Source organism: Nansenia antarctica, assembly GCF_963989245.1.
Source record: "Nansenia antarctica genome assembly, chromosome: 8".
In the NCBI taxonomy this organism is placed as follows: domain Eukaryota; kingdom Metazoa; phylum Chordata; class Actinopteri; order Argentiniformes; family Microstomatidae; genus Nansenia; species Nansenia antarctica.
The window spans coordinates 45,977,582-46,002,057 of NC_137678.1; the positions used below are offsets into that span (position 1 = coordinate 45,977,582).

Below are 24,476 nucleotides of genomic sequence, written 5' to 3' on the forward strand. Positions count from 1 at the left end.
CACTGATGGAAGTGTAAGCGTAAGCGACAACATCTGAGGTTGACAGCAGCCAATGAGAATGAGCTACCGGTAGTGTGATAAGATAATGGTGCACAGAAACTTTTGTGTTAAGACCTCAATCAGTATTAGCAAGTTCTCACTAGAACTTGTCTCTGTGGTGTGATGCAGCCATTGCAATGGAGAGATACTGTTGTAGCAATCATTATCGACCATGGAGAAATAATACAGTGCCATTCTGGTACTGGTTCATGCTGGTAGTGCTTTTAGTAGTGACAATGAAGCTGACCTCTAGTCTACAACATCCCCCTTTATGAGAACTTTCTATGGCCATTTCACAACCGTCCTCAAGGTTTTTCCCCAAGTTATTATTGATGCTGTAAAATACATTTGCCATTCGTCAGGGTCCTTGAGTCTTGAAGGATTATGCAAGATAAACTCTACCCAGAGGACCACCAAAGCTAGGAGAATGACCTAGTGAACATAGGCAGGTCATTATGGAAAGGAGCCTGAAGCAGGGAACAAGGTGTGCAGCCAACTACATTTTAATTATATGGATTTTCTCAGCTCTGCTCATTGAACATCGTTCACCATGCCAATGGTGAGGTTTATATATATAAAAAAAAAAATAAAAATAAATACAGCCTTCTTTTGGTACATTTCGCGATTACTAAACTAAAACTCTTTAAAAAGCCCAGTGCAGTGGTATGCTATGCTGGTAATCTATGCAATGTAAATACCACGACCCTTATATAACACCGTAGGTATACATGACCTTTACAAATATAATAATAATAATAATAATAATAATATAATAATAATAATAATATACATGACCTTTACAAATATAATAATAATAATAATAATAATAATAATAATTAATAATTAATAATAATAATAATAATAATATCAAAGATATAATGTCACTGAATGTCATTTATTGGCTTCAAAGTCAGATGCCAGTCAAATTCTCTGACATGAGTAAAGTGATGTCGTTCAAATCAATGAGTTGCAGCCTTGCAGGGGTTGTTGCGCAACAACACACACTGATCTTGAGAAAGTACTCCCCCCTAAATGGACTCAACTATTCACATCCAGTTCATAGTTCGCGTTCCTTGCAAGTGTTTATGATATTGTTCTCCGGTGGTAAACCACAGTAAACGCTGCTTTAGACACTTAGATAACTGTAACTGTCCTTATCGCGTCCGAAGAAGTTCCAATAACTGGGGAGAAATCTACCGACATTTCTTTTGTCTCGCTCACCTGCTGTTGTCGTGCAAAAAACAAAGTTTTTCTAAGGCTATTACTCAAAAGCAGAGATGCTTATTTTTCGGTCTAAAATATTGGGTTTGACTTTTCAAAATGACATGATCACTAAAGTCAGGCTAGACAAAGCCATTAATAATTGTAGAAGTTACTGCAGTCCCGTTGCTACACAGATCACTTCTAGGCGCTTCAATCTCCCCCGGCAATGGCCAGCGTCCCACCGCCGTGAGAGCAGAACCATTTCATGTTTGTTCACAAGCAACGAAAACAAGGGACCTTTCGCGCAACAATGTCACCGAAAATATGCAACAAACACCACTTACGACCGAGCCTTTCGCACGGCGAGGGACAGCCCGGAGCAGTTCTGGAGCGAAGCGGCACAGACCGTCACCTGGTTCGAGCCCTGCAGCCGAACCCTGGACGACGAGGATGCCATATTCCCAAAGTGGTACTGTAAACAGTGTCGCACACTTCGTGACGTTAGACTTATAAGGTTCTATCTCAATTTTTGTCAAAATTGAGTTTATTTTTTTACATAATCTGATCCATTAGGTGTTTATTAATGCCTGTGTGGTGTTATTTTTAAAATGTTGACATTTTTGAGTTAGTAATTCATAAAATACAAAGGTTCCAATCTCACAAAACATAATGGAATGTAAAAACTTTGACTCTCAATATCTCTGAACGACCCTAAACGGAGATAGAACCTTATCATTCTAAGCTCACGACTTGACTGCTCCATTATGACATTCCTCATGTTTATAAAGTCAATGGCTATTCTTACAACGGGTGTTGACTAAAGAAACACTACAGAAAGAGCTGCAGGCTTGGTGCATAAAACCGTCCAGTGATTTCCTAAGAAGATGTTGCATTTCTGTTTTGTAGGAAATCATCCCCTTTTGTTTTGAGTTATGTTTCTCAGAGGTTGAAGTGGTGTAAACAGTTTAGAGCGCATAAACAAGTCAGTGCACTACCGCCACCTACACTATCTTGGAAAATAGCAGCAAGTTATACTTGTTGACCCTGGAGAAGAGTTACTGTGCTTGCATGCTTCATCATTTGTACATTTTCAGTAGCTATTGGACCGACTAGATATCCCACTATTCAAGTCATACACTTGAATTCTAACTGTCGACTGAATTCATTTTGTGCATTGCCAAGGTCACATAGCCTACTGTAGGCCTGTCACTCTCCAGGCCTGTACTTTTGTACAGTTGTCACATTGTACAGTAACAAATGTATTAAGCATAATATATCATTAAGATAATAAAATACTGTGTGTAATTAACTGTTAACTTTGAGAGTTGAATACAAATACGATGCTCTCTAAACCGTCTGATTACCTCAGTGTTGCAACAGTGTGGAAATCATTGGAGGCTGGTGAAGGTAGAAATCGGAGGATGTAGCTTAATGCGTGGAACAGAACATGTTTGATATCCTTCCTCATTCCATTCCATACATTACAGTAAGCCCGCCCTCCGATTTCTACCCCCACCAGCCTTCCCTGGTGTCATTGCATGCTGTCTCATAATCATGTGTGGACAGACATTTCAAACAGCAAGAACCCAGACGCCATCTGCTCGGCTCAGCAACTCTGTACCAAGACGCAGGGCTGTTAATGACACTTCCATTTCCTCAAAATATCATAAATCAGTGGTTGAGCACAGATGGTTGAGCACAGGGTTTTGCTGGGAAACACATCATTTTCTGAGAAATGTGAGTGTTCACTGTTCAGCCCTTGTCTTTTTCAGGAATGTTTATTGATTTAATATATTGTATAACTGTAATTGTACTGTTACTGTGTAATGTAGGTTATTGTTGTTCCTTCATGGTTCTCAATGACATGTTATACACAGATTGTCTCTAAGATATATGGGGGTAGTGGTGGTCTAGTGGATAGTGAGTTGGACTTGTGATCGGAAGGTTGTGAGTTCAAATCCCGCCTGAAACCACACCACTACTAGTGTGCCCTTGAGTAAGGCACTTAGCCCTCAGTTACTCCAGGGGGAATGTCCCTGTAATTCGTAATTGTAAGTCGCTTTGGATAAAGGCGTCTGCTAAATGGCAAAAATTAAAATTAAATTAATATGAATGCTGGGTTTGTCTCTGCCAAGGTATGTCGGAGGGAAGTTAAATGTTTGCCACAATGCGGTGGATCGCCACGTCGAAAACGGACGAGGAGGTCAACCTGCCATCATTTATGACAGCCCTGTTTCAGGAACAAAGCAGATGATCTCTTTCAAGGAACTCCAGGAGCAGGTAATAGTTCAAGCAAAGATGCTATATATATATATCGTGACGTTAGAATTATAAGGTTCTATCTCAATTTTTGTCATAATTGAGTTTTTTTTACATAATCTGATCCATTAGGTGTTTATTAATGCCTGTGTGGTGTTATTTTTAAAATGTTGACATTTTTGAGTTAGTAATTCATAAAAGACAAAGGTTCCATCTCACAAAACATAATGGCATGTAAAAACTTTGACGCTCAATATCTCTGAACTACCCTAAACGGAGATAGAACCTTATCATTCTAAGCTCACGATATGCCACTGGAGCCTTTTCTGGGACCTCCCAGAAAAAGAAAACAGCTACCCACATCCGGTAGCCTTTCCTCCCCTAAGCTTCTGTAACCCCCCCCCCATCTGGTCTATCTCCTCAGGTCTCTAGACTGGCAGGGGTGCTGGTGAAACACGGGGTGAAGAAAGGAGACCTGGTGGTCATCTACATGCCCATGGTACCCCAGGCCATGTTCACCATGCTGGCCTGTGCCAGGATCGGCGCCCCACACAGCCTCATCTTCGGTGGCTTCGCTTCCAAAGAGTTGTCGGTCCGCATCGACCATGCCAAGGTCAGAGGCAGCAACAACAACACTGTCCGCATTGTTGGCCTATCTGGGTTTGATAGGACGGCGCGAGAAGACAAGAGTTCTATTGTTTACTTCCCTCATGTCTTTTTCTCCCGAGAAATGTCCAGTGTAATGACAGCTCTCTTTGGTCCCTTTATACAGCTTTACTCCGTTCAGACAATGAGCCGTTCATACAATACTCTGCATAGGCCCCCTTTTGAATTTCCTCAACCTGTTTAAAGCTAGAGTAGTCTGTGAAGTGTGTAATAAGTCAAATGTATAAGTCATATAGACATTATAAGGGCTCACGGAAATGAAAGGATTTAAGCAAAGCAGCTGGGATGTGAGCCAGTCTTGCCACACTGACTGAGGATTTGATATACCTAAAGCCTTTTAAGCCCTCTTGGCATATAGAGAAGAAAACCTCAATGATCCACAACGCCCACTCAGGCTTTTGAGGAGAGGCTATCCTGTCTAAGAGAGAGTTATTGTCTTGAGTGAAACAGATTCATCTTTTTATCCATATCAGGGGTGCAAACTTGCTAAATTAGCCGTTTTTATCTCAAAATATGTAATCCATGTGAATTGTGTAGATCTGCAAAAAAAATATTTTGAGTGGGGAGGGGGGGGGGGGGGGTGTCTAAGTCTCATCCAAGTCACATGATGCGCGAGCTAACTAATCTCCCTGTCTGGTGTACAATACTTGCACACCACACGTTTCTGATTCGGAGCTACATGTTTGATGAAATTATAACAAATACTTTACTCAGTAAATTGTAATTGCAATCACTCCAAATATTGCTACACTCTTCAATAAGTAGAGATAGACCAGGTCAGCTACTTAAAATGCCATATCTATAATACACACACACAGTGTGGGAAATAAGTAGGCTATTCAACACAAAAACAATTTTCTGCTGCTGTTGAAATAACTTTTAGCTTCAGGGAGCTAGGTACAATTCCAGACAGCATAGAGAACACAGTCACAGTAAACTGTTTTCAAAGTAATTCTGCAGGTGTTAAGGTCAGGGCTGCCGCTACTTACACATGCATCATTGTTAGACCACCGTTAGTGTTAGCGGTATCTATTTAACACCATTAGTGCTAGCGCTATCCCCCCTCTAAGGTTAGCCGCAAAAAATAAATATGTCACCTTTTTGGGCCATCACCAGTTTGCACCCCTGCATATACAATCTGATCTGTAACATGAGAAAGGTGAGATGAATGTTAAATGAATAGTCTTGAGATGATATCAGCAATATGAACATACAGTAGTATCCAGAATCAAATCTTGGCGTTTTACATTTTTATATTTGATCATTTTTGAAATGTGTTATTTCATTGGGAAATGACCTCAGTCATCATTGAGGTCTCGTCCAGATCGACATTACAGGACCCCTGACACTGTGATGTTCAAGCTCTTGGGTTTGCTGCAGTACCACTAACACACTCTGTGAACACTGTGTCCTCCTCCAGCCCAAGATGATAGTGACAGCCTCCTTTGGCATCGAGCCTGGCAGGAGAGTGGAGTACATCCCCCTGGTGGAGAGAGCCCTGGAACTCAGCTCCCACAAGCCTGCCAAGGTCCTTATCTACAACCGTCCCAACATGGTGAGGCCCATTCCCATTCCCATCATCATCATCATCATCATCAACAACAACAACAACAACAACACGTGACGTTAGAATTATAAGGTTCTATCCCCATTTTTGTCAAAATTGAGTTTTTTACATAATCTGGTGTTATTTTTTAAAATGTTGACATTTTTTTGTTAGTAATTAATCAAATACAAAGGTTCCATCTCACAAAACATAATGGAATGTAAAATCTTTGGCGCTCAATATCTCTGAACTGCCCTAAACGGAGATAGAACCTTATCATTCTAAGCTCACAAACAACAACAACAACAACAACACTGTTTATACGTGCAATAGTACAGTATGATGCATACCAGTACATGATTCGGTCAACCAGTAATGCGATGTTATTAGGTTATGAATGGAACTCAACTTCCTGTTCTAATAAATCAGATTATTTTAGCGGTGAGCCAGTAGGGAAGGGGGGTAAATTACCTGATGATCTGTTGCTTCTCAATGTTGCATAATGGAAACAAAGGCAGATGGAGAGAGAAAAGGTGCAGAGTAGTAAGACAGGAAGCTGACGTTCAGTGCATGAAAAATGTGTACGTTTTTTTGCTGAGGGACTGAATCATCCAACCCACCCAACACTTAGATGAGCTCCCAGGCCATCACAGGGAGCTTGGCGCAGGGCCAGAGTGAGCCTGAACTTGGGATGAATAAGTCAATTTCCCCCTTAACAGCCAGCGGTCAATTACAGTAATATTATGGGACTCCAGCTAAGCTGAAATGAGTTTCTGCTTTACTCACAGTTCCGCCGAATCTCTGCCTGGAGACCACATTCTGAAAATGCATCGCCCAAGTTATGGCTTTTGTAATCAATTTCCTGAAGTTCCTGAACATTTAGGTTCTGGTTGCATTATCGCCACCTATTTTTAAAATATGTAACACACTGGGTTTTGGCACTCAGATTTTTTTGAATGCTATATATGATTACTATATGACACATCTATTGTTGATAATGCAACACAGCAGGATACTTTTAAGGTGGCAATTCTTGTGTTGTCATGGAAACTGTGTAGTTTATTATGCGGTGGTACTGGGAAAAACATAAAGAGCCTTTGTCACTGGTTTTCCAAATCACTACTCGCAGTTAGGAAATGTGGAACAGCATGAACATACATGTATGAAAGTACATACATTAATACTACTAGCAATAATAAATAAATAACTTCACTTCAAAACAACTCCATTAATCCATACCAAGCTAAAAGGCAGCAAGTGTGGGGTTCAAGAGTAGTGGGATTCATTCAGCACTCACCAGAAAGGCTGTTAAGTCTGAGAAGTTTTCCACCAGGTGATATGACACTGGATTGGAGAGGGAATCATTCAAAAGCAGCTGAGGATCTGTGTGTCTTGTCTTATAATCTTTCTCTCTGGAGCTTTTGTACATTTTGAATTCCCGATATATCACGAGTCATGAAGCCTCACTCATCTAAAGGAAATGATGCACAATTGAACAACACCAGGTTGAGTTGAGCAACACCATGACATACTTTCGAAACTGGTGCAAGACAATCAGACAGCCATTTGAGACTCCTGTGTCTTGCCTGACCTAAATGGCTGAATGTGTTTCTCCTGATAATACCACGTAAATGAATGTGTTTCTCCTGATAATACCATGTTAAATGAATATGTTTCTCCTGATAATACCGTGTTAAATGAATGTGTTGTTTCATCCGGGAACAGGATAGAGTGTCCATGCACCCTGATCTGAGCCTGGACTGGGACGAGGAGATGGCCACCGCCCGTCCCCACGACTGCGTGTCCCTCCCTGCCGACCATCCTCTGTACGTCCTCTACACCTCTGGGACCACTGGCGCTCCAAAGGTACACAGCAGCTCTCACCAGAAAGAACACTCGCTCATCACCAGAGCGGGGTACGGTAAGGTAAGGTTCACAGGGTCCTCGCACAGCGCTCTCCCAAAGCAGTCAATCTTCAATCTTACTGTAACCCTAGTAACCCCTAGCCCTAGAAGACAGACATGAATAGCATGCAGGTCTAATAGTTAGACCTTCCTGTTATTTGGCTCTGCGACGTGATGGAAGTCCGTCGTAAACACGATCGTCTCGAGACGGATGAGAGACAGCACTCAACACCAGGAGCCGCACTGCTGAATCTAAAGTGGACGACGCGGGAGGTGGGAGAATAGCCCGGGGGCAGGCTGGCGCCTCCTCGGCTCTTAAACGCCTCTATTATTTCCTGCTGTGCTCTCTTAAACGGCCTCATCAGTAAGACGGAGCACAGCTGAACGCCTATAGGTTGGGGCGGGCTACTGTCAGGACGATGACCTGAAATGAACGCTCCACAATCCTGGGTCCTTGTGCTAGTTGTGGAATTGGACATTTATATTACACATCATGTCTAGACAGTGTTTAGAAAAAATAAAAAAAAGAATATGAAAGAAAAATCGAGCCAAAAGTAATCGAAAAAGCGATGCGATTCGTGGGCAGTATTGCGGGTAGGTCTTGGGGATACGGTACTGTTTGTGTGCAGAGTAGGATGGTTTTTTCCCTGGGCGCCCTCAGTTGAAAAGCTTGTTTATTTGTCTGTTTGGTTGCATTGAGTGAAGTACACCTTGCATCAACAATCTGGTATGTGTCGTCCGTAGGGCATTGTCAGAGACACAGCTGGATACGCTGTGATGTTGAATTGGACCATGTCAAATATTTATGGCCTCAGTCCCGGTGAGGTAAGCCAACCAACCCAGGTGTACTTCAATGATTGTTCTGCAGAACGTACAGCACAGACCGGTGGACCGCACCTCAGCCTGACCGTACCCTCTCCTCTTTCCCCTCTCCACTTCTAGGTATGGTGGGCAGCGTCTGACCTGGGCTGGGTCGTGGGCCACTCCTACATATGCTACGCCCCGCTCCTCCACGGCAACACCACCGTTCTCTACGAGGTACGTCGGCTAAGCTAAGCTACGCTAAGCTAGGTCTCGTCTTTGTCTAACGACCTGTGGACTTGTTCCCCTATCAGCTAGCTAGTCCATTCGTCTCACTTTAAACGGAAACTGAGAGCCTGACGGCACACCCGCACCGTCGGAAAGGCTGATGGGAGGCAGGGCCGTCCTGTCAATCTCACCAGAGATGCAGATTCAAACAAAGAGACGAATGGAGAGGAATGCTTCAGACAGAGGTGCCGATTTCAGCAGAATTTTTTTTTTAAAAGAAGAAAATAGGTAATTGAATGCACACTGTTTACCTGCGAATTGCTGGCATCCAGAACTCATTCGTCTGTTTTTTATTTTGTGCAATGCGTGCACGTCGGTTTGTAAACAATAGAATGGGCTGAGGAGGAGGAGGAGGAGGAGGAGGAGGGTGAGGGTCGTGCAGTTCAGGTGGAGCCTGAGGTGTGTGGTTTCGCTTACAACGTCCGACAGCACTTTTTTACTGCCTGTCAATCAACTTGAATTGCTTAAGCAAAAAACAAACAAACCAGCCACTTCTCAATGATCTGTCCCTTCCACTCAGGGATTTCCACATCACTCCCATCAAATATAATGAGCAGAAAACAAGACCCCCCACCACCCCCTAATGCACATTTTGATGCATGATTTTTATAAATTATAATGTTATCATTGTTATGATAGTTTCTGACAGGCTCTTGATATTCAAGCGCATGATCATTATTGTAGATTTACTGGCCTCATTAAAGCAATATTCAATGGCCCGGGAAAAAAAAGTCCCAGTTGGTTGGTATGTTGAGGATATCTCCATGTAGTGCTTCTGATGATGATGTTCAAGCCTTGGGTGGGTAGGAGTGCGTGTGCGTGTGGGTGTGTGCATTTGTGTGTTGGGTGGTGTGATGCTATAGATTGCTCATGGCAGGCTATCCGTCTCATTAGCCTTTTGGTCTCCCTCTCTGCCTGCGAGAATCAAAGCCTCTTGTCTTGGGACCTGTGTTTTGTCCTGGATAGCGCCCGAGCACTCCTATTTTCCACAGCTTGTCCGCCGTGTCATCCATTATCTTTTCCTACACAATACACGTTGTCCTCTCCCTCTGATCGATACACTGCGCCACAGACATGTACCCGGGAGAGGGGAGGACAGCAAGACAGCCAGGCGCGACTCAGGCTTGTTTATCCCCGTTCGTTTATGTCTGGCTGTTCTTCTTCTTCTCTGTCTCTGAGGTAGCGGCCGAAACTGAGCCATTAGAAAAATGTATATCTGAATCGCTCTCTCCGGTAGCCTCCGGTAGCCCTCCTGTTCTGGCATCGCTTGTTGTTGATGCACAATACTTTTTCTCGATAGTGTAATCCTGTTTCTAATCCATCGGTTTCAGCCCCATCTGTCTGGATGGCTGCCTTCCAGTATCTGCTCTCTCTTTCTCTCTCTCCCGTTTCAAAAGAGAGAGCTGGTCATGAATATTCATTCGGGAACAGGCTGCGTTGAAGTGGGTTCATCTAGTTGAGCAACACTCTCGACTGCGTAGAAGTTCACTTGCCTGCCGTCGACACTTTTTTCAACTGAAGAAAAAGAAAAAAACGTAATATAAACGGCATTTTCATTGCACATACCACAACCATGGTCCTGCGTAGAAGTAGCCCTGTTCCATATACAGTGAGTAAATGCTTGATCATATGACACGTATACTGGACAGTACAGTCACTAGGAGTCTGTGTGCTTTCCAGAGGAAGTCGAGGGAGGTAGAAATCGAAGGACGGCTCATTGCGATGCACGGAACGGAAAACAGAGAATTCCGTTCCATGCACTATAATCAACCCCGTCCTCCCAATTTCTACCTCCACCAGACTCCCCCTGGCGCTCTCCCAGGTGAAGAGTTGTGACGGGTGGTCTCTCTCTCCGCAGGGCAAGCCTGTCGGGACACCGGACGCCGGGGCGTTCTTCCGCGTCCTATCAGAACACGGCGTGGCCTCCATGTTCACCGCGCCCACCGCCATCCGAGCCATCCGCCAGCAGGACCCGCAGGCCGCAGCGGGGGGTCAATACCCGCTCACCAGGTAACCAACCCACCGCCCCCGTCCCCAACCCACGCCTCACACCAGGCCTACCGAGGTATCAACACAAGAGACCTCGAAAATGTCGCTAGAATACAGCTCTGCCCACGCACGGGGCGGCGCCGGAACGTTCTCGTAGTGAGTGAGGGGGTTTGGCGCCCGGCTACCGGCCCGCTCTCTCGTTAGGCCCGGCCCATCTGTTAGAGCAGGGTCAGACTCTCTCGTTAGGCCCGGCCCATCTGTTAGAGCAGGGTCAGACTCTCTCTTCCAGCTGCTCCGTTGCTCTCGATCAGTGTTCCCCATCGCAGCCCTGTTGGGTTTTTTAATCAGGATGGAGAACACACAGCGGGCAGCGGGTCACAGAACCCCCTCCCCGTTGAGATCACGCCACTGTGTGTGCCCCCCGCTGACCGCACAGGTAATCACTGCACAGGTCACGGCCAATAGAAAGCAGAGATGCAACAGCATTTTTTATCATGTTTTCACCATATGGATTTTCTTGAGAATAATTGATAGTTATGTTGTATCAGCAATCACAGGCATGCATACATACAGTTAGGTCCATATATATTTGGACACAGACAGATTTTTTATTTTATTTGAGCTGTTTACCAAAATAAAAGGTCTGAGTTGATTCCAAGTGTGGCATTTGCATTTGGAAGGTGTTGCTGTATACGCACAACATGCAGTCAATGGAGCTCTTAATGCAATTGAAACTGGCCATCCTTAGGCTGCAAAAACAACCAAAATATCCATCAGAGAGATAGCGGAAACATTAGGAGTGGCCAAATTAACTGTTTGGTACATTCTGAGAAAAAAAAGAACGCACTGGTGAGCTCGGCACCACAAAAAGGTCTGAACGTCCATGGAAGACAAGTGGTGGTTGATCACAGGATCCATTACATGGTAAAGAAAAACCCCTTCACAACATCCAGCCAAGTGAAGAACAGTCTCCAGGAGGTAGGCATATCATTATCCAAGTGTACCATAAAGGGAAGACTTCACATGAGCAAAAACAGAGGGTTCATCACAAGATGCAAGACATTCATAAGCCTCAAGAATAGAAAGGCCAGATTAGACTTTGCCAATGAACATCTAAAAAAGCCAGCCCTGTTCTGGAAGAGCATTCTTTGGACAGATGAAACTCAGATTAACCTGTACCAGAATGATGGGAAGAAAAAAATATCGATAAGGCTTGGAACGGCTCATGATCCGACGCTTACTACATCATCTGTAAAAAACAGTGGAGGCAGTGTGATGACATGGGCATGCCTGGCTGCCAATGGCACTGGGTCACTAGTGTTTATTGATGATGTGACAGAAGACAGAAGCAGACGGATGAATTCGTAAGTGCTTACCAATATTCTGTCTGCTCAGATTCAGACAAATTCAGCAAAGTTGATTGGATGTCGCTTCACAATACAGATGAACAATGACCCAAAACATACTGGGCCCTATTATGCACTTCATAAGTCTTAAGCAATAAGACGAGGCGGTAGATCTAAACTTAAGACGTGGAGGCGTGGTCAAGGCCACTTTGCTATTATGCGTGCGGTAGTGGGCGCCTAAAACCCGGCGCTAAGCAAAGAAATTAGTCATGGGTGTGTTTTGGGCGTCTTCTCAATCAACCCAATCAGCGTGCCAGGTGCCATTCCCTTTAAGAACCGGCAGCGTTGAGTCATTAGCGCTATGCTATTATGGAAGTCCTAAGAAGGAGGTAAGCGCGCTTCTCTGCAGAAGAAAGTAACAAGCTCGTGCATGAGGTCAAGGCTCGTCAGTTCGCAATCTTTGGAACGGCGCGAAATCCTCCCCGAGCCGAGGTGGTGAAACAGGCGTGGGAAGAAGTAGCAGCGGCCGTGTTTGCCTCCTCCGGCATCCGAAGAACCGTCAGCCAAACGAAGAACAGGTCAGCTGGTTTAAGTTCAACTGCAGACAGGGAGACGGAAGGGAGACAGTCACCTGGCAACATGGAACAACCTTGTGGGATATAGTATTCCGAATAAACACAGCAATCATTATTTTCTGAATAAACACGGCAATACCTCCGCTTGTGAGTTGAGAAGTATTACAGAGGGGTCGCTGGAAGACTGCAGGAATGACAGATGTTGATGTCATTATATTACGCACGGCATGCTCGTACTGTATGTGCACAGTATGCGGAGGCAACATACTGTACAGCGCTGGCCTCTCCCTTCTGAAATAAAGCATTTATACTGTGACCGTAATTGACGTCTTGCCGTGGAGCCACGTGCGTGTTCATGTGTGCCCACATGCATGCGCAAACCGCGGAGGCGCGCTTGTGTTTCAAAACGTGCATGAAGTCTAAACTTAAGAAATTTTCAAACCACTTCTTAGCGCTAGGAGCAAAGTCAGATCGCATAATAGCAGGGGCGCCTAGTGCACTTCATTAACATATGAACACTCCCACAATGAGTAATATATGCACGGGAGTATTACGTCTTAGGGCGCCTATCGACACCTGCATAATAGCAGTAGCGCGTATGAAGCGCATAATAAGGGTGGCGGTAGGTCTTAACCTGGCGGTGCGTCTTAATTAAGACTTAAGACGGCAAGTTAAGAAGTGCATAATAGGGCCCACTGTGTAAGCAAACCAGGAGTTTTCTAAGACAAAGAAGTGGAATATTCTGCAATGGCAGAGTCAATCACCTGATCTCAACCCGATCGAGCATGCATTTCACTTGCCGAAGACAAAACTAAAGGCAGAAAACCCCACGAACAAACAACAACTGAAGACTGCTGCAGTAAAGGCCTGGCAAAGCATCACAAAGGAGGAAACCCAGCATTTGGTTATGCCCATGGGTTCCAGACTTCAGGCAGTCATTGCCTCCAAAGGATTCTCAACAAAGTATTAAAAATGAACATTTTATTTATGATTATGTTAATTTGTCCAATTACTTTTGAGCTCATGAAAATAGGGGACTGTGTATAAAAATGGTTGCAATTCCTAAACGTTTCATACAATATTTTTGTTCAACCCCTTGAATTAAAGCTGAAAGTCTGCACTTCTTATTACATACTTACAATTACATCTCGATTGTTTCATTTCAAATCCATTGAGGTGGCGTAGAGAGCCAAAATTATGGAAATTGTGTCACTGGCCAAATATTTACGGACCTAACTGTATATACTCACAGAGTACTTTGTTAGGAACACCTGGACACCTTCTCATTCATTCAGGTGGTGTGGGGAGTGATTTTCTTGGCAAACTTTGGGCCCCTTAATACCAATCAATCATTGCTTGAATGCCACAGCCTGTTTGAGTGTTGTTGCTGACCATGTGCATCCCTTCATGGCCACAATGTACCCATCTTCAGGCTACATCCAGCATGATAAGGCACCATGTCACAAAGTAGAAGTTGTCTCAAGCTGGATTCATGAACATAACAATGAGTTCAGTGTTCTTCACTGTCCTGGTCACCAGGGGCCTCATTTAGAAAGCTTGCGTACGTGAGAAAGCGTGCATGCACAACGTTGACAAAACATATACATGCACATTGCACATATCTTAACTGTACATATATTCACTTTTATATTTGTCCTGTATGCATCACACTGTATATTGACTGTATCTTTACATACATATTGATATTCATGCAAATATATTTACTTTTTACATATTCATTGCACCTAGTGCACCTAGTGCACTGTCCAAGTTGACTTAATGAACATCTTCTTATGGGTAACATTCCCCATAAGCAGGGCCGCTTTAAGGGGGGGCTAGCTGGGGCGGTGGCACAGGGCCTCGCGCTTTGGAGGGCCTCGCGTGAGGCAGGGTAAAAAATTATTTTATTTTTTTTTTTTTTTTTTTTTTGGTACCCTGGCTGGCGAGGCCCTCCAAAGCGCCAGGCAAGGGACCATATTATTATTTTTGCCTTTAATACATTTCTAAATGTTCACACATGTGATAATCATAGTCAATCATACATCTAAAATCTAGCATACCTGTAGGACAGGGAGATTCTTAGCAACATAAAAAAGTAATTTCCCCCTATGACACCTTACGTGAAACGTGCAAATAATTTTTGGGCGCGCGTTGACACTTGTTGTGCATAGTGACTGCTTAGTGCAACGGACAAAATGCAGAGGGAACGAGACCGAGGAAGAAAATGTTAATCGGGTGCTGAAAAAAGAAATACAAATAAAAGAAAGGAAGGCTTCAGGGCCTCGCTTAGAGGTTCGTTCGAAACATTTCTAAAAACAAGTGAGGCTCCCGTTAGCACCGAAGAAGCTAACGTTACTGCTAGCACTAGCAATGCTAGTAGTAGCACGGCACAGCCCCCCCTGAGAGGCAAAGATGATGTCTCTGAGGTGGAGGAGGACAACTGCTACACCGGCAGCAGTGGGGCTGCCCAGCCCCAGGTGATGATGGTCAGGAGTGGCGAAGTGGAGGATACGGAGGCGGAAGATGGAGCTACTCAGAGCAGCAGCAGGGCTGAGAGTGATGGAACGCAAGACGAGCCTACGGTGTTAGATATGTCATGTATGATGATCCTGGTAAATTGGCCGGTACATATGGACTCTACAGTTACAGAAGTGATCATTAGAAGAGGTCCCCCAAAGATGAAACCTGGATTTAGTTATCCTAAAAATAATGAGAACAGGAACTTTAGTGAAACTTTATTTCTCCGAAAACTACCAAATGGGGAAAAAATAGAAAGAAAGTGGCTTGTGTACTCTCAAAAACGGGACATGTCTTTTTGCTTTTGCTGTAAGCTTTTCAACATAAAGGATAGGCCTACATGGTGGTGAGTAACATCTCTATTCATGTCAATAATGGCTTGTGCGTATTTAATGTTGGGTATGATGACTGCTTTATCCTAAATCCTAATTCTTTACGAGTATAAAAGGTTTGAAATGAAACAAACATGGTTGTAAACTATCTAAATAAGTAGATATGCTATTGTCTATCAGCACAGCATGTGAGCGCATTTCTTGCAATATATCGGTGCGTGCGTGTCGCGCGGTTATAACAGTAGCCTACATCATTTTTTTTTTTTTTTTAAATTTATAAAAGGCCTCGCAAATCTGACTTCGCACAGGGCCTCGCATATCTCCCAAGCGGCCCTGCCCATAAGTCCAATGATTGAAATGCCCATACATACACCATGCAATGTCCATACAGTCATGGCTTTTGCACAATGCATCTGGTTAGATGCTGAACTGCGTTTTGTTGTCTTTGCTGTCAATGACAATAAGGTTGAATCTAATCTAATCTAAAAGAAAAAACCTGATTTAGGATAATAAATACAAATGGAGATTGTTTTTGCAAAACATCCCTCAAATATGTTGTACAGTTTAATCGGGTATCATATTTAATTGGATCTGTAATTATTAAACAATACTTGGATGTTATGAAAGGTTAAAATGCGTTAAAAGGGTGGGACAAGACGCGCATTGCGAAATGTGCAAAATATAGAGGTGATTGTGATTTTTAAAGGGAAACAGGTGTGGGACTTTCTTATGCCAGTTCTATGCAAAGCTTTATAAATGAGGTCCCAGATCTGAATCCAATAGTATACCTTTGGGATGTGGCAGAACGGGAGATTCACAGCTTGAAAGTGCACCTGAAAAATCTGCAGGAATTGCGTGATGCAATCATGTCATCATCATGGACCAGAATCTCAAAGGAGTGTGTGTGTGTGTGTGTGTGTGTGTGTGTGTGTGTGTGTGTGTGTGTGGGTGGGTGTGGGTGTGTCATGGCCAAAAATATTGGCACCCCTGCACTTTTGTCAGATAATGCACCACATCTCCCAGAAGATTTTGCAATTACAAATGCTTTGGTATTCACATGTTTATTTCTTTTGTTTGTGTTGGAACAACACAACAAAATCTTCAACTATTTTCAGATTTCATTTGAAAGCTTACAATCTGCACTTTTCGTAATCTTTTTTTCTTTTCATAAAAAAAACTCCTTGCCGGCTTGAGGACCAAAAACCCTATCACATATTTCATTTGTTACAGTCAGAAATTGAGGAACAGCTGATGAAAATAAAACATTGTTAGAACTATAAGGATATTATTAAGTACACAGTATCGGTACTCTGTATGGGCAAGTACCCACTTGTACTTGGTCTGAAAAAAAGTGGTATCGGTGCATCCCTAATATATATATGACTTACTTGACTTAGGTCCTTTTTCTTCGGGTGTGAAGAGTAGGGCCTCCAACGAGTTTACGCCACCGGTCTCTGTCCCTCGCCACAGCAGCCGCCGCCTCCCAGGATCTTAGACCCAGCATGTCACGCTCCCTCTCGACGGTTCTTCTCCAGGTTTCTTTGGGGCGTCCCCTTTTTCTTCGTCCATCAGGGGTCCATCTGAGGGCTTTACAGTTGATATATATATATCAACTGTAAAGGGAACTGTGATGGTTGCCCTACTAGTACTTACTGAACTTTATTTCCGCCTGATGCACCAATGTCCAATTGCACAGAAAAAAAGCACACAGTCATAAAGCAAGGGTCTCTGACCGCTGGTTCTGGTGAGGTCATTTGATAATCTAGCTTCCTATGGTGGGTGTAATGGTCTTTTGTATGCTGGTTGTATCCTCAGCATTACACCCCTAACAAACCAGACCTGAGACGCAAACCCTTTCTGACTTTCTGTTGTGTAAACTCAAATACCATGACATTCACAATGCTCTTTGTTATGTTGGCTTGAGCCGCAGTGTTTCGTTGAGTGACTCGCTGCTCTGCCTGTACAGTATCTTTATATTGATGTTTCTTTCCTACAAGAGGAAGGAGCAGGTTACTGAAATATTGCAGCAATTCCCCGTTGCCCCAAGAAAAAACAATTTCACACAGCCACAAACACAATGGCAGCAATAAAATAAATGAAAGTTTAGTCTCCGACAGAGGGGGGGGTTACATATCCGGATGACCTTTCAGAATGTCAAGGCCGATCAATTTCTTTTCCTGGACAGAACTATCAAACAACAGCAGTCTTATCACTCTGCCATTATCAAAGTGGCAAGAATTGGGACAGATCTGTTTTTTGACAGCTCTGGAAATGAGATGTTTTAAATGAAAGCAGTTCACCAATGTTGAACACAGTAGCAATTAATGATAATTACTAATAATTAATCAAACTCTTTTTCTTCTTTCTGTTGCGGCTTGACGTTTAGAAGAAAAGCTTTCGATAAATCCTCATGAAGTACTGTAGTATTAAGGCCACAAAACTCACCACGCAATTCATATTAATTTAATGAATACATTCTTGGTCCTAAGAACTGGTGCTGCTATCTCCTCAGTGCATTGCTATCAGCATGCAACAGGCGTTCAGTGGTAGGTTGTTGGTGCTGTAGCCCAAAGGGTGAAAAAAACATGAAATATTCATCAGACTAATTTTCATAATAAGAGCGCACTGCAGCACACCACTCTGCTTCCTACCTTCATTAAACATCCTCGTCAAATTTGACTCGACTTGACTCGCCTAAGTAATTCCACCAATCTTCTGAGACGTACCGCTGAGCTATAGCAAATCACTACTGTCGTTGACAGGGCATTGGAGAATGGAGATTTCAAACGCAGCGTGACTGTCGATATTCTGTCATCTCCACAGCGGGAACCTGAGAAATGATGTCAATACTCTAACTAACTGGTTGTTCTAATTGTAAACGAGTGGCTCACAGCAATGCAGTATTAACGTTGACCGTAGAGTGTCCTCCAGCATTACAGGACAGCAGTCTTTTTTTGTTCTGGAACTCTCTGCCACCTAACATTCGCAATATTGACACTCTCACCACTTTCAAATCCTGTCTTAAAACACACCTTTTCACAATGGCTTACTTGGTTTGATCTCCTGTATTTTGTTTGTTGTTATTTCAGATTTTGCTGTTTTTTTATCTCATTTGCTTTGTTGATTTTAATGTTTTGATATGTGGTTTTAAACTGTCTTGTAAGGTGTCCTTGAGAGCCTTGAAAGGCGTCCATAAATAAAATGTATTATTATTATGTCTGCTGTGGCATACTGCGTTTGATCATTAGACCCCATCATTGTGTGTTTGATATCCTCTCTACCTTGAACCGTTTCAGTAAGATGTACAATACTTAGTACAACAACAATTCTAGATTGTCAAAAACCCCATGAATGGGCCATTATCAGCACAGTATTGACATTTGATCCGGGGCGTTCCATGTGGAGTATTGACATTAGAAGGCGTGGGGGCCTGCTTCTGTTGACTAGTTCTGTCCCTGTTAGAGTCTCGGGGCATTATCAGCGTGCTTGAGCAAATCTTCACTCGTCACCCCCTGATGTCAGAGAAATAATGGGAAAACGGGGGGGGGGGGGGGCTCTCTGCAGCAGGATGTCAAGCTCGGCTGTCTTAAATCCCCCCAGAGGACGAAACACGGTTAGGCGGAGCGACAGAAGAGCATAGCGCTCCGTCAGCAGCGCTTCCTAGCGTGTAGCGCTAGCTCTAGTCTTAAACGGGTGACCAAAGTGCACGACTCCCAGTCGCTAATGTTTTTCCAGGTCACAGCACCCAAGGCAGCTCGGCTCGCTGAGTCTCAGGCTCACACTCGACACGCTGTCCTGCTCGGTCCTAAGATGTACCCCGGTTTTGTATCCCTCCTCCGTACCTAAGAATGTTCATCGTCTCGCAAAGGAAAAATAGGCTGTTCACTATTTTGTTGTCTTTGCAAGTTGTGTTGAGTAACACACGCACACGCATGCATACACACGCACGCACGCACACACGCACATACACGCACACACACACACACACACACACACACAGAAATTAGCAAACACATCCACACCAATTGGAATTAATATGGCGGTGAAGCTGTCATTGTTCATTGGGATGCAAACATCCCCTCGCTCCAGAGCTCTTTATTGGGATTAAGGTATCACACTAATGCGTCGCCTATCCAAGGCTGAAGCTGGGTCTCTGAAGATACGCTGAAGAATTATGCTCGGCCTTCACCACCAACCCTCTCTCATGAATTATACACACCGGTCCATCCAAGGTTGTTTCGGCTCAATATCTGCGATTAAACTCTTCCAGAGTTTTGTCCGATCTGAGGGAACTCAGGAGAAGGTGACACGGAGGTGATTGAAACGGGGACGACGGACGTGGAATACAGAGCGAAGAGGCCATCTCTCTCCTAGACGTCTAGAGGACCTCCACAGAACTTCTCTGGTGTATTCAGAAGAGATCTGTGACCTGTGATCTCTTGTCATTCCCATTAAAAATGACACTAAGGCCCCTGGGATTGACCCAGATAATTGCCCCCCTGCAGGTTAGAACCCTCCTGGGGTTGAGGGAAAAAATGACACGAGGCGCACAGAGATGAACGGTCTCAGATAGGGTCGACCAGCAGGAGAGGAGCTTCTCTGCTTTATCAGACCACTTCAAGGTAAAGGAGGAGTGAAGATGTTACATGTCTTTATCCACATACAGTAGAGAGTAAGAGGGAGATATTTACTCTCTGGGTAAATACAGCTTTCGGAATGAATGTCCACGTATTTGTTGTTCATCGTCCACTATGTTACGTTGGTGTGAGACAGGTGAGGCGACTAGAGGCGGACATTAAGATTGACTTGGAGAAAATGAGGATGGGGGATCCCTCATCCCTATACATGGCAAGAGATTATTGAAGTCTGCTTATACAACAGTTAGTTCCGACCAAGTAATTTGATTGGACAAGAGGCATTCCACGATATACAGTATAACTGCACTGGGACTTTTAACTTATGTATCACTCTGAAATGACCGTTAATACAAAGTAGCTAGCCTGCAGATGTTTGTGTTCAGGTTACTAGGCAACAGTCCAGTTGCAGAACTATTTTTTGTTGACGGAGCCAAAATAAATGATTAAATGAACAAACAAATCATAATCTGTTGTTGCTTATTACTGTTAACTAATACATTGCACTGTAGAACTGCCTGCGGCCTCGTACCTACGACCGAATCACAGCCGTGCTGATATTCAGTATAACAGCACTCCCTCTCGTGTGATATTGCTTAATTAGCACACTCTTAGCACACCAGAGAGGTAGACCACCAAAAGAGATACATTGAAATGCATACCTGTTGATGGAACATTGCTTAGTTGAGAGGCTTAGCTGTGTGTTCTTCTGCCTGTAACCTTGTTTTTGACAGAGCTCAGACACATTTGCACGTCACTGTGGCTGACACCACAGTTGATTGACAGTTGTCTCTCCTCCTCCAGATTACGGAGCCTCTTCCTGGCTGGGGAGCGCTGTGACGTGGAGACACTAGACTGGGCCAAGAGGCGCTTCGGAGTGCCCGTGCTGGACCACTGGTGGCAGACTGGTAAGAGTTTCAGATTGTATGAAGTTGTCATTGACAGAGTACAAGTTACAAAGACAGCGTTATTAGCTGGAGCCGTTCTCGACAGACACCACATATTTAACGAAGAGAATGGCTTCCCCTGCCACTTTCTCCATGGTCTCTATTACTTCGCCTGCGTGCCTGTGGCTTCTGAAAAGCATCACGAGTGAAGGCTCATGAAAGTATAGACACACAAAATATCTCAAACGTTTTTTTCAACTAAGGACATTCTATTTTCCGAGCACGATTGGACTCCAACTGTGTGAGGTGCGCTCGGAAATCGCGAGTGTGAGAGGACTGCGAATGTAGCGTTTGTAGTATTCTAACGACCCATTGACATTCAGTTCAGCTTTGAGAAACGTTTAACCTCCTCACTATCACCATTCCCTGAAGGCCCCTCTGTAGTCATCAAGCATATTCGTTATGTTTCAGACAGGGCATTATTTTTTACAAAGTGCTTTAAGCTGACTAGAGCTTAGGAGCTAGCCCGTGATCATGTGGGGCTGGAGGAGCCCTCCATGCCCGAAGGCTTTCACTCCATTACCCATAACCACCCAATGAACACAATCAGCATCTCAATCTTACCCAATTAATATCTCCCTCCGTGTGGGAGAGCCTTTGTCATTTCAAAGCAATTCACTTCACAGTCCGGTAGCTAGTCCAGTAGCTTTAGACTAGCTCAGGACCTAGGTAAGGACCAGAGAGGGTGTTCTATTGGTCAGAGCATGTGCTTGGGCTCCACCCCCTCACTCCAACATCCTCTCCCACGCTCCTCTGCAAAACCGCTCCGAAAACACTCACAGAAACAAAACAAAAAGGTTGTGGCTGAAAATTCTCTCCATTTGTTTCTTTGTTTCCGACAATCATTTATCCAATTGAACAGACCCCGACATGGAAAGTATTCACAGGGTTCCCACAGGTCCTTGAAATCCTTGAAAGTTTGTGAATAAAAATAATAATAATCAAGGCCTTGAAAGTTTTTGAAAATAGACATGGATCATTGAAAGTGCTTGAATTCCCCCCCCCCCCCCCCTCTCTCTCTCTCTCTCTCTCTCTCTCTCTCTCTCTCTCTCTCTCTCTCTCTCTCTCTCTCTCTGTGACGATCCACACTGGTACCACCAGTGGGCGCCAAACATCTATTGTCTTGTTGACCCTCTCTCTTGGTTCCTGATGGGCACAGGTGAAGGTGATCATCCTGATTGTCCCAGGAACTTTAAGAGGGGGTCAAATTGATGGACTCGCTCTCTTCCTTGTCAACCAGCAGCCGTTTTGGTTGTTATTATGATTTACTTTATCATTCTTTCCATTTAACCTATTATTCTTTAATAAATCTCCTATTATTGTTCTCCATGTGTCGTCTCCCTTTTTGTCACCTTGTCCTGAGCCAGGCAAGCGTAACAAATTGGGTGCTCGTCCGGGAGTGAATTTGGTGAGAGCAATATTCTCTCCCTTTTCATAGTTGATATTCGGGATTGGATTGTTGGATTTGTCCAACTCTATATTGGGAGACCCGCATGGTTATTGTTTATAGTTATTGGGTTTTTGTTGGATTGGATGTAATGTATTGTTTAGTATATTTGGTACGTTGGTTTGGGTGCTGGTGACGAGGGGGAGCTGGCCGTCCGACTGTGCTGACAAGGACGTAACTCTTGGTATTGGCTGTGATCTTCGGCTGGAGTTTGGTGAGTGCTGTGTTCTATGCAAAGCAGAGAAGGATAGGTAGGGCGGGTGGTTTAGATACCATCAGAGCTATACGTGAACCCCCGTGCTAGGAGTAGAAGCGCTTAACGCTTGTTTATTGTTTTCGTTTGTTATTTTTGGTGTGTTGAACGCGGGGGCGCCACCAGGCATTTGCTTGGTGGAAGAGTTGCATGTGAACGCACTGAAGACTAGCTGAGTGGTTAGTCAGTCATTACTGAGTTAGATGCGGGGCAGCTCTTACGAAGTATGTTAGTTACTTTTCTGTTTTGTATGTGTGCACAGTTACTCGCTTTAAATGGGCTGAAGATTATGGCTGATATGGGAGTAGTTTATAGGAGGAGTTTGTAATAGGAGGGGAGATTCCCGTTTGTTAGGGTTGGTTAATATTGGTTATTTGATTATATTGAGTTATGGATGTTTTTGAGGAGTTTGTGGCAGCTCCGTCGGTCGATGGATTGTTACAGTTAACGAAGGAACAACTGTGGAAGGTTGTGGAACATTATGAGGTTAAGCTTGAGGTGGTGAAAGGCCGAGCAAAGAAACAGGACGTAGTGGAGGCTTTACAGACTACGTTAATTAATAGGGGCATACTAAAGGGTAAATTGTCTGTCCCTAAAATATCCGTTGGGGTTGCATCTGGGTCCACTGAGTTAACATTTGATCAACAGAAGGAATTGTTAGCATTACAGATGGAATCACAGACGCGAGAGCGTGAATTTCAGATGCAAGAGCAGACGCGAGAGCGTGAGTTTCAGGCACAAGAGCGTGCGAGGGACAGGGAATTGGAGTTGGATAAATTAGCTCTTGAACGGGAGCGCCTTAGGTTGATTGCTGAGGGAAAGTTATCTGACGGTGGAGGTGGCGATTCGAGTAATTCAAAGAGGGATAATATGTCTGTCATGGTTAGACTGTTGCCAAAGTTTAATGAAAAAGATCCTGATGTATTCTTTTCACTGTTTGAGAGTGTTGCCGACGATAGGGACTGGTCTACTTCAGACCGCACCGCATTACTACAGAGTGTGCTTATTGGCCGAGCTCAGGAAGCTTATATTGCTCTTAATGGTAGAGAGAGGAAAGATTATGATACAGTTAAGGCCGCTATCCTTAGGGCTTATGAACTTGTTCCTGAAGCTTACAGACAGCGGTTTAGACAATGGAAGAAACATGACAAACAAACTCATGTTGAGGTTGTAAGAGAACTAACCAGCCATTTCAATCGTTGGTGCGTGGCGGTAGAGGTGAATACTCTGGAGGATCTGTCAAATTTGATTATTCTGGAACAGTTTAAAACCATTGTCCCTGATCGCATTGCCACTTACGTTAACGAACACAAGGTGAAAACAGCAGGTCAAGCCGCGGTGTTGGCAGATGAATTTGTACTGACTAATAAGAGTCAGTTTGGTGAACATCGTTTTCGTAGCGAGGGGAGCCGTAGACATAATCCGAACGTGACTGACCTATTGGTAAATCGTACACAATTCCCTAACGAAGGTCCTGGTTATTCTGTCCCCTTTTCAAGGTCGGAGCATGGCAGTCAGAGTAGAGTAGATCCTAACTCGACATGCAATTATTGCCTTGAGAAGGGTCACTGGAAACAGGAGTGTCCTGTCCTAAAAGGAAAGAAAACCTACAGTGGGAAGGGGGGCTCTGTTAGACCGTTGGCACTTGCAGTGCATGCTTGTGGGGCAGCAGTAAGAGTGTCTGGGGTTGCCGAGAGGTCTCCCTTTAAACCAGGGGTGATGGCATCCTC

The 24,476-nt window shown here is 44.0% G+C and overlaps 1 protein-coding gene across 1 annotated transcript in view; it reads left to right on the forward strand.

Annotated features, from left to right (window-relative positions):
- Nucleotides 1–494: 494 nt before the first annotated feature.
- Nucleotides 495–24,476, forward strand: part of acss3 (acyl-CoA synthetase short chain family member 3) — a gene marked incomplete at both ends in the record, with an annotated part of 66,289 nt that continues 42,307 nt past the window's right edge. The window contains 10 exons of the mRNA XM_080538414.1: nucleotides 495–523; nucleotides 1,523–1,711; nucleotides 3,378–3,522; nucleotides 3,926–4,114; nucleotides 5,588–5,722; nucleotides 7,439–7,579; nucleotides 8,362–8,442; nucleotides 8,560–8,655; nucleotides 10,565–10,716; nucleotides 20,904–21,007. Coding sequence (XP_080394540.1) covers nucleotides 495–523; nucleotides 1,523–1,711; nucleotides 3,378–3,522; nucleotides 3,926–4,114; nucleotides 5,588–5,722; nucleotides 7,439–7,579; nucleotides 8,362–8,442; nucleotides 8,560–8,655; nucleotides 10,565–10,716; nucleotides 20,904–21,007 — 1,261 coding nt within the window. The remainder of the gene's footprint in view (nucleotides 524–1,522; nucleotides 1,712–3,377; nucleotides 3,523–3,925; nucleotides 4,115–5,587; nucleotides 5,723–7,438; nucleotides 7,580–8,361; nucleotides 8,443–8,559; nucleotides 8,656–10,564; nucleotides 10,717–20,903; nucleotides 21,008–24,476) is intronic.